The sequence below is a fragment of the Protomyctophum bolini genome, assembly GCF_963924005.1.
Source record: "Protomyctophum bolini genome assembly, chromosome: 6".
NCBI classification, from domain to species: Eukaryota; Metazoa; Chordata; class Actinopteri; order Myctophiformes; family Myctophidae; genus Protomyctophum; species Protomyctophum bolini.
Genome location: NC_137867.1, coordinates 16,427,430 through 16,440,429, shown reverse-complemented (window position 1 = coordinate 16,440,429; position 13,000 = coordinate 16,427,430). Strand labels below are relative to the sequence as shown.

Sequence of the window (13,000 nt, the reverse complement as noted above, 5' to 3'; positions counted from 1 at the left end):
TATCCGAACACAGTACCAAGTATCAGAACACTATAATACAACAGTATGCAGTCCTCAGTCCCCCCAAAAATATATAGCCTATCGGTAGGCTAGTTCAGCTTTTAGATGGTTTCAAGGTCCAAAGACTTTTGTCATCATACAGATTTGTCTTTAATGTATTCACGGGCGCGTTCGGAAATGCGCACCGGGAATGTGGTCAGTTTGTTGAGTGTGGTGGGCGGTGACGTCACAGAGTGCGTTCAGTGTGCCTTATTTACGAACGACCAGTTACAACCAAACACACCTTCCTGTAGGGGGCGTGCACGTTTGTGATTGTTTTGATCCTACGCCTGCACTAAAACTCGAGTCTCTGCAGCCAACGAGAAACGCAGCACAAGTACAACTTCACAAGCAAGTAGCCTAGCCTACTGTAGAAGAGCAACATGGCAGAAGCGATGGCTACAGTTGTTTCTCTGTTGGCAAGTTCAGCCGTTGTTGTTGTTGCAATAGTGGACAGCGACGAGGATGACGGCGAAGTTGAGAATGTATAAAGTAGGCACTATAGCCTTGGGCTAATCACAGCGCTGCCCACTGACTGTGTGCGTTCTGTACCTAGGTACAGAACGCCACCTGGGAGCGCTAGAGACACAGCTGTGACGTAAGCACACCATTCACACCGGTGCGTGCACTCAGCACACCCGGTGCGCAGCGCACTGGATTTTCGAACGACAACGCACTGAGTGCACTGAATAAACGAACGACAAGAGAGCACACCAGTGCGTTCAGGGCGCATTTCCGAACGCGCCCTATATCTCTGTCTGAAGTAATACAATGATGAGTGAATTACATAGATCAGTTTTGTATTTTGCATTTGTCAAGATTATCAGTTTATTGACTGAGCACACATTTTACAGCAGAAACAAGATTTTTTTCAAAGAAGAAAATCCTAAAATAGTAATAAAATATCCAAACACTCAGGAAAACAGTAATGTCACGTGAAGTGAGGTATAAATCTTAGTAGTGTCCCTGACTGATTTAAAGTATGAAATTATTGTACATTGTTGGAAAATTGTTATTACATTTTTTGTGGTTTTTGCTGTTACCTGTTTTTATTCATGTTAAATAATAAAACCATTTATTAATTTATAAATTTTTCGTTCATACATTATTAACATACTGTACATTCATTCATTGTAGTTTTTTGTGTTTGCCACTGTCACTACTCTTACAGTAGGTCCAGCAGAGAATTAAAAATCCCAGCAGTATGAGGAAGACTATCAGCACGATGTCTAATAGGCATCTCTGGTACCAGGGCTGGGTCAATGACGCTGGCCGTAGGTGAGCTCCACCTCCACTGTGTAGGATGTGCTCCACCCACTGGACCAGTCTGAGGCCTGGTGGGGAAGGATGTGACCGGTGAATCCTGCTGAGTGACACAGCCGAGGACTTGAACCTGCAAAGAGGAAAAGGGGAGGAATGAGGGAGAAGGGAATTAAGAATACAAAATCTGGCCTTTTCAGCTCAGGTCAGGCTCATGCCTGAAGAAAGTCAGTGACCGAAACGTTCCCTCCTTTAATCAAATGATCTTGTACAGTGCAGCTTGACAGTGTGCAGACGTATAATTCTATGTTATCATTGATGTGCACTTGCCTATACGCACCTGCTCCGACCTAAGCCATCACTCTGATAATATCTGACTGCACCTCGTGCTATTTACATTTCTGACTAAAAAGCATTCAATTAATCAATCGTTAAAAAAAAGAAATGCCATAACCTACCTTTTCTCACGTATGATCGTGTCAATTGTGGAGCTTAGCAATTCCCCAGTGATGTGTGCAGGTTTGATGGTCAAGCCCAGGCCCTTGGCTTGGGCCCTCACCATGTTATCATACTGATCTCCAAACAGAGGGAGACCCAGCACAGGAACAGCATGGTACACTGCCTGGAGCAGGCTGTTTTGACCACCATGGGTTATCAAGAGACTGGCTTTAGGGTGACCTAAGAGACAGTACAGAAGATAGAGAGAAATGCAATAGTAAGGCCAGATCCATCATAGACGCCCCGTTTATGGTTTATGTGTTCTACAATAGACAGCAGCCATACCCAGTAGGTCGTTCTGAGGGAGCCAGGACACCAGTCTGAGGTTGGGGGGTGTGTCCACATGCGATGGCCATCGTTGGGGGTCATACCTGTAGAAACAGGTTACAAATATTTTTGAACTTTATAAATATACAGTGTACTACCATGTGCTGGTAGAATGAAATAATTCATTGACAGCATACTGTACTTAGCACTCCAACTTATATGGCTGGATGGCCAACGTATGGTGAACTGATCTGAAGTTTTCAGGCTTGGGAATCTACTTATTCGAGCTACATTGAGGCAACTGATAGAAACCATGAGATATTTAAGAGAAGGTTTTATCATTATTATCCTGTCCACAGTAATGCATTATTGTCCCTATCTTTCTGTCTATGTGTTATCGAAGAAAATAACTTTAGAACTGATGCATACAATTTTATGAAACTTGTTGGGTATGATCAGGAGGCTACCACAAATAAATGGTTAACTTTGGGGTTAACTAAACTTAAATAATCAATGGTCAAGGTTAAAATTAAGCTTAAAGTAAAAAATTATGTATTTACCTCCAGAGGACCCCCTGGGGAACTCTGGAGAAGCCGTCAGTGAACTCCACCAGCAGACGGTCCACAGAGACAGAGGAGATCATGGACCCTAGCGTCACCACAATGAATCCCACCTGTCCGTAAACGGAGATCCATGACTCCAAGTCCTAAAGGGTGGAGAGAGAGGTAAACAGAAAGACAGCAGAGGACCAGAGGACGGTTGAACACAGAAGTAAGGGCAGATGGGGAGATAGGGGTGAAGGAGATGGAGCAAAAGCTGATCAAGCAATGGATATGGAATGTATAGTGATGTGTTACGTTCTTCCTGCAAGCATTCTAAAGCATAATACAGTAGCGTATACTTAAGCCCAATCATGAAGGTTATTTTATCTGATCGGAATGGGTTAGAATAGAATAGAATAGAATAGAATAGAACAAACCTGATCGAGAGGCTTAGCAGGTGCATTCAGAAGGCCTCCCACTAACACAGTGTAGGGCATTAGAGGCTGGGGGAATTCCAGGGAGAAGTCTGTGTTAAAGGCCCAGAGCTCTGCTCCCAGGTATAATTCTTCAAGACCACCAGGGGGTGAGCCTGAGCCCAAGTGTTTTTCAGCTACCCCCCTGAACTTTGACCACATTAGATTCTGGCCTGGGGAAAAAGACATGATAATAATAATAATAATCTTTATTGACCCGAAGGATGTTCATTTTCACAGGTCTGTTCAACACCAACAACAAAAGCAGCACATAGTACAGAAACAACATAACACCAAGACAATACAAAAAGAAAAAGAAAAAAAGTTCCCCACTGTGTACAGAAACCATCCTATCGGCGGGGCAGTTTGTTTAATGCTGATGATGGGGGAAAAACATACTGTATCCTTCATGGGCCCTTTGGGAAACATACTTCATCATTGGACATTCCATCAGAAAACACTAAAAACTACTGGAACCAGGAAACATCTGCTCTTTTAGCACGTAGATGGTGATCTTATATTATACCAAACTGTGCATGTGCTCCCAGACAACTCTCAAGAAAACTCTGCATGAACACTATTTTACTTCTTTTCTCAAGATGAAAAATAGCCGGTGAGATATTCTGACCTATTGGAGCCAGGAGGGCAAAGAGCAGGTTCTTTGCACGGCCCCAGATGTCCATACTGTCAGGCAGGTCCGAGCTGAAGACAGGGACATAGGAAAGAGGGCTGGGCAGGCCGATGGAGAGAGGACCATTCAGGGTGCTGGGATAGAAGGCTATATAATGAATACCTACACGAATGAACAAAAAGAAGAAAGCATATGGTAATACATTTGGGTGTATCCTGTTTACTAATAACTGCTTACAGTACCAAAGAGGCTACCATGTCTATTTAATAGTATTTATACTATGTATTTTTTTCATAGTTCAATTAGCGCTGGTTGTTCACTGCAGGGTTAGGGCAGGGTTAGGGCAACTACAACATGTTAAAGTGACCTTTCCTTGAATTGTATCAATATCGAAGTGCTGTTACTGTTACAATATCGTGTTGTTACCTTTTAAAGTTAAAGTTATACATGTGTTTTTGAAACTTTGAAACTTAACAAATTAATGTACATAAATAATATGATATTACAGTGATAATTTGACACAAACCAAACACAAGTACAAGTAGCAGATTTACCAAGCTTGCGTGCCAGGATGAAGGAGCAGGGGTTGAAAGCATCGAGGATGGCCACATCGTATCGCTGTGCCTGGAGGAAAGCCATTATCTCACTGTCCCCCAACAACCTGTCACACTGGTACGATAGGTGCCCCATAAAGTCCAAGAAGTTATTGAAGTTATCCCTAAGAGAGTGACACAGTGAGAGAGAGAGAGAGAGAGAGAGAGAGAGAGAGAGAGAGAGAGAGAGAGAGAGAGAGAGAGAGAGAGAGAACAAGGTGTGTGTACAGTGTAAAATACAGAGGGAGTTGAGTGAAGGAATGACATGTTGTATGGTAAAACAATGATAAGCATCACAATGTACAATACCTTCCCAGTAAGAACTGTGTCTGCTGCTCCAGAAACCAGCCATTGTAGTCTTTAATGTAGCTGTCTCCTACAGACCAGGTGCTCATCTGGTAGCTTTCTGCACGGCCTGCATAGGTCAAACCTGATAGGAATACAGGATGTTCATGTAGGTTTTCCATGTGTATGTGTGTATGTGCGTGCGTGCGTGCGTGAGAGAGAGATAGAGAGAGAGAGAGAGAGAGAGAGAGAGAGAGAGAGAGAGAGAGAGAGAGAGAGACATGACTGGACAGTTAAAGAGAAACAACTGGGATTCGCTGAGATTGTGTGTTTGGCTGAATGCTTGTTTGAGGTTATGTGCGCACATGTGTTTGTTATTGAAGTGTGTATGAATAATACCTGTAATAACAGGGTTACCCAGCTGCAAGAGCATGCGGACATCATGACCGTGCAGATGGAGGTTATGCGAGATCTCATCGAATAATAAGTAATGACTTCCACCTATGAGAAGAGAAGAGAAGAGAAGAGAAGAGAAGAGAAGAGAAGAGAAGAGAAGAGAAGAGAAGAGAAGAGAAGAGAAGAGAAGAGAAGAGAAGAGAAGAGAAGAGAAGAGGTGATGAAGTAAGGATGCTACTACAGTATATTCCCATTGTAGGATCTTGATGTGATATTGCAGAATGAGAAACAGGGAGACTCAGGTCGTAACGTCTCTTCAGTAAACATGGACAGACAAAGGAATGGAACAAAAAAAAAACATTACAGGAAGACCAAGCTATACCATGAAATGAAATCCACATACATACAAACATCAAGATTACATGGTAATAAAGTGATTCACATTACATTCACAAAAACCGTGCTAGACCCAGGGTCTATGCATCATACATCTTTCAATCAGTGTGCAGGTTATCTCTGTTGTTCCTCTGGGCTCAAATGTTAAACACATTGCAACATTACACTCTTGTCTCACTGAACCATGTACTTCTAGGGACCTTCTGCCCTCTCAAGTCACCATGTTCATACTTCTAGGGACCTTCTGCCCTCTCATGTTCATACTCAACGTTAAAGACTAGAGACCAGAGAGCAAAATAAAACTTCACAACACTGCAATCATTGGCTGCCAATTGCCTTGTAGTCTAAATCCCGATTATCACAAATCTATAACCCCAAATATGAGCAGCGGTATAAAATGAAATAGTACACCTATAAGACACTTGGTAAGAGCTCCCCAATTAATATTCAAAATGTAGGTGTGAAATATACCTCTGTTTTTCGAGGTCAAACAAGAGCAAGTTCATGCCCATCTCCGTCCCCTCTCATCCTATTCCCTAAAGGCGAGAGCCGGGTAGCAGAGTAGCCTGTCTGAACCCTCTTCAAATACATTAAAAGGTCAGAGTTCAGGCCATACAAACAAATAACCGTCACATTCATGGCAAAACACATTGTTGACTAATGTATTTAGGATTCCCCTGAAGTCAACTTCTGGTATAACTTGATATACCTGACATATTACATTAAATCATTCCTGATTTTTATATAGAAGTGTATAATTGTAAGTCTCTAAATGTTCTGATGAATTGAAAATGGTGGGCCTTATTGTAAACAAGTGTAATGCCCTTTATGGCGAGGGCGATAATGATGACTTTTCACACCAGCTGATCAGTTCCACAGCATTGTAACTCACTCACCAATGAGACAGACGGTCAGGATCTTGGCAGACTGTAGGAAGCTAGGGACTGTCCAGAGGAAAGAAATGACCCAAAACGAGATTGCCATGTCACTAAAGTTCAACACAGAGAACAGGCAACCAATGTCCTCTCAAAGACAGTTCAGTATTGTAGCAAAAGTCTTCTTTTCCGTGTGTATCCGAGTAGTCAAATCCAGTTAAGTGCATGGGATAGATACTAGTGTCCTAAGACACGTGGTCTGGACAAGAAAGAAAAAAGATTTGAAATGGAGACAGAAAGTGAACACAATTAAGTCCCATGAAAATGTAGGCCTCGTATAACATTCACCAAAAAATTAAAAAATAAAACACAATTTTAAAAAGAAAAAAAAGGCTTACGCTCCTGCTAATCCTTTTCTGTGAGCTGAAGATGAATCCTGATATTGTTCTTTCTGATGGAGGACAGCAGGCTTTTCAGATCCTACTCAATACACAGACCATTGGGTCAGAAACTAAATAATAATAATACACCTGTTAAATAAATAAAATAAATAGAATAGATAAATCCAGTTTAGTTACTGATGGAACATGTCAATTTCCATGCTTCAGTTCTGATGCAGCCTGCAGGTCCTTAACCGTAGAAAGCAAAACGATGTGTGTGCATGTGTGTGTGTGTGTGTGTGTGTGTGTGTGTGTGTGTGCGCGCGCGCGCAGTGTGCGTGTGTCTGAATGAGGTTGTGATTTTAATTGTTTTAGATCTAGAAGTCATACGGTCCGATATCTAGTAGCAACGGACCTGCAGCAGCAATGAAAGGGAGGGAGACAGAAATACAGAGAGAGGGGGAGAGAGGGGGGGGGGGGGGTAGGGATGGACCCCTCCCCCCTTTGTAAAACTGGAAAGACAAAGGGAAAAAGTACATACTGCTCTGACATTACATTAATATGTTGTAATGTAATAGAATAAACTGTAAACAAACTAAGTGTTAATATAATTCTGAGTTATATTCTGTCAGTGTTACAGTATATTGACACATGTGTGTCAATATAGTGTCCTTATTTTTGCACCAACTGAGCTGGTCAAGATGCTGATTGTGCCTGTTTTTGCCAGATTGTGTCAGTTTTCAATTATGTCTGAATCTGTATGAACAATAAAACCTAAACAGTCTTTAAATTGAATTGAACGGCATTTTAAATGTATTCATTCAACAGCGTGACTTCTATTACAGTGTTCCAGAGCCACATTCCAAAGTCTGAGCGGAAATAATGGAAGAAATTATTCTTGTTAAAATGACATTTGTTTGTGAGAAACAGTTATTTAAATAGTGACATATCCAGCATAGTACTTAAATAGGGAATAAGTAAAGTCTTATATAGGCCAAGGCTAAGTAAATTATTTTGTTGGATTTACTTTTTAATATTTGCATATTCATTACGAAATGCTTTGAGTTATAATTAACTTATATAACTTAGTCATTTTCACACATTTACAACAAAACGATTTAAACCAAAGTCATCTTTCAGACCGTTTGATATTTAATGCTGAATCCAGTACATTTAACAACATGCTCTATTCCTACAAAGTGTACAGCATGTTGACCCAGTGATACCAAGGGGTCTTCTGACCATTCATCAGTATGTGACAAGTTGGGCGTGAGAAGAATGTATTGAAGGGGGAGGTGTGATCTTCTTCTAAATGGTGCTTTGTAATTGCCTGGTCTCTATTGCCTGTTCTATAGTAGCTGTATTCCGCTATCCGTAATTGTTAGGTAGCCTGGCCCAGTAGAGTTGTTTCCGATACCGATTTCCGATGCCGAAAAAGCTAAAATGCTGGTATCGGTATTGGTGAGTATCACATGATATTTCATTGACATGCTTCAGTTGATGTTGCACGACAGTTTCATACTCTTACCGTACTATTTACATTATAATTTTACTAACTTGTAGCTGCACTTTAACAATTATTAATGGAATTTGTAGTTATTACTAGATCAGTGGTTCTCAAACATTTAAACATAACTCTCAGAGGATACAGACCTGTAAGGGTCCATTTGGTCCTGGATGGGGCCCCTGGACCCCGCTTCGAGATCCACTGTCCTAGATTTGTTTAAATTCCACACCGGTATGCATCGGTTCGGTACTCTGTATCGATCGTAAGATATGGTTGGTTTGACATCAATATATTGCCCGATAGGAATGATCACAGTGTTACGACAGGTGCAACCAGCACCACAACAGTGCATGCCTGTAATAGATTTCAACGATTGTATACAACAGCTAGTGGAATATTTGTTGAATGCACCATTCTCACATTGCTTGCAATTTGTTATTACATCCATCCATCCATTCTTCATTTAGGAGATCACAACACTGAACTACATTTGGGAAGCGGCAAAGCTGAAAGCTTATAATTCCACTTTTATCTCCTTCCAGTCAGTGCCCATTTCAAGTTAATTGGGTGGACAGGCAGCAAGTCACAGCTGAACAGACTAGCTGGCATAACACATCCACGATGAATGGAGTCCAATACGCGTTTGGGTCTGCTGGTGGGCTGTTGCTGGTTCGTCAGGCTTGACATGTAGGTTAGGCTGGACAAAGAGCTCATTGTAGCCGAACCAACGTTTAGTTGAGTCAGAGAGGTCATTCGAAAAACAAGTCAGTGAGAAAGACTGCTCGAGTGTATCAGAGAGAAAGACATAGCAGACTGGGGTCAGTGCTGTCATCACTGGCATTGTTGGCACCTCAATAATAAAGTTGGCAGTTCATTCCTCATCAATCAGCCACAATACAATAAAGGTCAATTAAATGGCTTTAATGATCTGTTAAAATCAAAAATTAAATAAAAAATATATAAAAATGTGTTTGTTGTTGATAGAGAAATATATTGACTGATTTCCAGATGATTTCATATCATGTAAATGATAAGCTATGAAAGTGACCAGAGCAGATTGACACTGTAATATGGTCTAATGGTCTATGAATGTATTTTTTGTTCATGCATGTCCATGCATATTAATAATGTTGAGGGTAAGAGTTACTACTCAGGAAACTGTGGAGCTCTGAGTTTCTTCTTCACTCTGAGTAGCTCGGAATACTCTGTGTATGTCCTGTGGGGGGAAGAGAAAGAGAGAGAGATACAATTTAATTTATTACATATTTCCTTTTATGAACTAAAAACATTTGTATGAATATGAATATGAGTGATCTGGTGGTAAAAAATAATAACTAAATTATTCAGTTCTTCAACGTCAACCAAACGTGAATCTCGAGCCTGAGAAACAGAATTTCAGGAAAAACGTGTCATGATGTGCCTTGTCCCCTTGATATTCTGACTTGTCCCTTGGGTATAACCTTGGGCACAAAAAGTTGAAAACCAATAATACAGACTATGAACATACTATGAGCTGGTAGCGTTGACAGCCCTCTATCAGGTTTTTGGCCGAAGGATGCTGTGAGAAGACTGAGAAGGGAACAGAGTCTTCTGGTGTGTAACCTAGCTCTCCAAATATGCGCGCCAACTCCTAGAGACAAGCAGAGACACAGAGCTAAATGTCACATAATAGCATCAATTTCCATATAGTAGGCCTAAATACAGTAGATCCACATGCCTGCAGCTGAACCCAGAAAAGTAAATGAGTACAGTAGTCAGCTACCCATGACCACAGTAGAACAGCAGACAAAAAGTAAATTATAGGTTAAGATATACTGGTTTTTATTTATAGTATCTTTTTTTGTTTAGTTTGTTTACGTTGGATGCCACAAACGTAACATTCCCTTATATGGTGAGTGGTGACCACTTTAAAATAGATTTGAAGGTCAAATCTAGTACTAAAAATAGCAAATTCTCAAGCTCACTAAGCTTGCAGATCAGCTATTTTTGGCACAGGACACCGTCGTACAACAAATACAAATCAGGCTTTATGTTGTACCTCAGTGTGCTCCTCTTGGCTATTGCGTCCCTGGTGGAAGCCAGAGTCTCCTTCTGCTTTGTGTTCTTTATGGCAGAGGACAGTGAGGAGGGCAGGGATGGAGACACCACAGGGGGGCTCCCCTTCCTCTCCCTCTGGCTCCGGGGAGCCCAACTCTGTCGTCTCCTCTATATTGGGAATAGACTAATTGTACAGGTGCATTAAACACCCATGCGCGCGCACACACACACACACACACACACACACACACACACACACACACACACACACACACACACACACACACACACACACACACACACACACACACACACACAAAGGGAAACACTCAAGTTTATAGCACTGAAACATTTATATTCACTGGTTGTACAGTTACAAATGCTATTTTATTTAGAGCTGCAATTATCTTATATATTTATTCATTCATTCATTCAATTGTTTTATACTTCATTGCACAACGGTGTCGTGCAAAAATAGCCGATCTACAAGCTCATGTGATGGGTTGTGAGAGTCACAACCCATCACATCGTAGCACGTTGTGAGCTTGTAGATCGGCTATTGTCACTATAAGCAAACTGTGGTCATGGGTAGCTGACTACTGTATTCATTTATTTTTCTGGGTTCAGCTGCAGGCATTTAATTTCATGAAATCATGGTGTGTAATTCCACGAGGCACCTTGACCAGTTTGCTGGTGGAGGGGTGCTTTAGATGTTGTCCCAGCACCACACTGAGGGCTCTGATGAAGCCACGGGAGGCGTCTGGGTGGGCAGCCAGTTGTTGTAGCATGGACACGTAGTCCAGACCAGGCGGACACATGGAATGGTTTCCAAACAACTGGAAGAGAAACTGAAGGGGGGAACACACAAAATATAGAATATTGACACACATAAAATTATACAATATTGATTCTAATGTGGCAAGAATTTAGAATAATACATGTGCAATGCCAGGTTATTAATGTTAAAGAGTTCAGCAAACCACCAAAAAAATATATACCGGTATACATTTTACATGTTGCATACCCATTTTGTTTTAAGTCAATGCGCATTTTAAGATGTATTTATATATTAAAAATCACACCCGTGTGAAGTGAAGGGCGCTCTTATCATCATGCATCATCATGCATCATCTCATACTGGCCAATCAGAAGGCCTGTTGCCTGTGATTGGTTGGCTGATTTGCTCGTTTACATATGATGTAAACTTATCCTTCAATGTCAATGGCGTTACATTTACGTCATATTTTTAGCGGAATTCTGACGTCATTTCTCTGCTCATTGTCAATGGCAAATATTGAGACAGGCGGGGACAAGATTTAGCGGTCATTTGACCGGAATTCCCCTTTCATTGTCAATAGCAAATCTTGAGACGCTGTTTAGGGGAAAAGCTGTTTAGGGGCTAGCGCCCCTTAAAAATGAATAAAAAAAATTATGTGACACAAAAATAGACACTATGTCTATTTGCTCAGACACTACCAACTCATACCGGTATCCAAGATGCTGATGTCAAGAAGCTGTTTGCAAAGCTCTAAATGGATTGCTTGGCTCACGCTCTTATCCAAAATGTAATTTGGGGGTTCTTTTATTGTAAGAGCTGCTATTTTTAGCAAGCAACGCCGGCACATAGCATGGTATAAATCAGGTTTCAGGCACTGTAGTTACCTTGCGGAGGTTGGCCAGGCGGTCGTAAGGCAGTGGCTCAGAAGGGTCTTCAGGGACACACTGGACATTTTCACTAGGGAACCACAACTCAGTCTGGTGAAAAAGAGGGGGAGAGACAGGACTGTCAATTTCATTAATCTGCTAGAAATGTACATGTGGATTATTCAGTGGCAAGCTGGCCTCTCTTTATTGGGTCATACAGGAATAGAAAAGACAGTGTTAAACCATGGTCAGACAAAAGGGCGACATACAGTAACAGACTGTACAAGAATGAGGAGAGTCTGATTCAAACTCGGAGGCCTTGCAAATCACAAGGTGCATGAGGTCTGAGCCACCAGGCACCACACACTCACTATCAAAGACATCAGATCTGTGGAATTACAAAGTCTGATCAAAGGTTCAGGATGCTACAATTGCACATACCCTGGTTGAACCTGTGTGTGTGTGTGTGTGTGTGTGTGTGTGTGTGTGTGTGTGTGTGTGTGTGTGTGTGTGTGTGTGTGTGTGTGTGTGTGTGTGTGTGTGTGTGTGTGTGTGTGTGTGTGTGTGTGTGTGTGCGAGCGAGCATGCGTGCGTGCGATTAACCTGTAGGTACTGTTCCTGGGTGATATATCCTGTGGTGTCAGCATCTACTGTCTGAAAGCGTTGCAACACAGCCAGCAGCTGTGTTAGGGAGGGCAATGGCCAGGGGAGGGCAGCACTGAGTAAGAACCGATGCCAGTCCAACAACTCAGTGTCTCGAGACAGCAGTGAAACCACCTCCATCAGCTGAGGAGAGGAGTGTTCAGTAGGTGAGTGTATGCTGTACTATATTCCATAGATGTATTAATTTCAATCAGCTGGTTTAAAAAAAACTGTTGTCAACCTGTGCTTCATCCATATTGATCCAGGGTTCAGGCAGTGAACCGCTGGTCACATCAAGAGAGATGATAACCTGGAGGGCAGAGGTGAACTCAGCACTGGACATCAGACCTGAGAATAGGGTAGAGAGAGAGAGAGTTAGTGCGAGAGAGAGAGAGAGAGAGAGAGAGAGAGAGAGAGAGAGATGGACTGAAAAGGAACTGTTGTGGTTTATAGTTATACTACTGCATTCAGATCTGAAACCTGATTAACAAGACACAAATTTGACCAGTCACTGTTTGGTATGATTTCTTGACTT

General features: G+C 41.7%; 2 protein-coding genes across 2 annotated transcripts in view; both read right to left on the bottom strand.

Moving 5' to 3' along the window:
• Positions 1-985: 985 nt before the first annotated feature.
• LOC308316928 (UDP-glucuronosyltransferase 3A1-like) lies at positions 986-6,364 on the bottom strand (the record flags this gene model as incomplete). Its single annotated transcript, XM_080765712.1, has 10 exons — positions 986-1,432; positions 1,758-1,977; positions 2,083-2,168; positions 2,625-2,770; positions 3,044-3,252; positions 3,708-3,872; positions 4,265-4,428; positions 4,613-4,733; positions 4,988-5,089; positions 6,277-6,364. The coding sequence occupies 10 exons, from the start codon at positions 6,362-6,364 to the stop codon at positions 1,168-1,170; spliced, it is 1,566 nt and encodes a 521-aa protein (XP_080621838.1). The 3' UTR covers positions 986-1,167.
• Positions 6,365-9,128: 2,764 nt separating this feature from the next.
• The window catches only part of spef2 (sperm flagellar 2), a gene marked incomplete at its 5' end in the record, with an annotated part of 24,368 nt that continues 20,496 nt past the window's right edge, over positions 9,129-13,000 (bottom strand). The window contains 7 exons of the mRNA XM_080765311.1: positions 9,129-9,358; positions 9,650-9,772; positions 10,181-10,363; positions 10,857-11,027; positions 11,842-11,934; positions 12,427-12,609; positions 12,707-12,813. Of these exons, the coding sequence (XP_080621437.1) occupies positions 9,293-9,358; positions 9,650-9,772; positions 10,181-10,363; positions 10,857-11,027; positions 11,842-11,934; positions 12,427-12,609; positions 12,707-12,813 (926 nt within the window). The 3' untranslated portion in view covers positions 9,129-9,292. The remainder of the gene's footprint in view (positions 9,359-9,649; positions 9,773-10,180; positions 10,364-10,856; positions 11,028-11,841; positions 11,935-12,426; positions 12,610-12,706; positions 12,814-13,000) is intronic.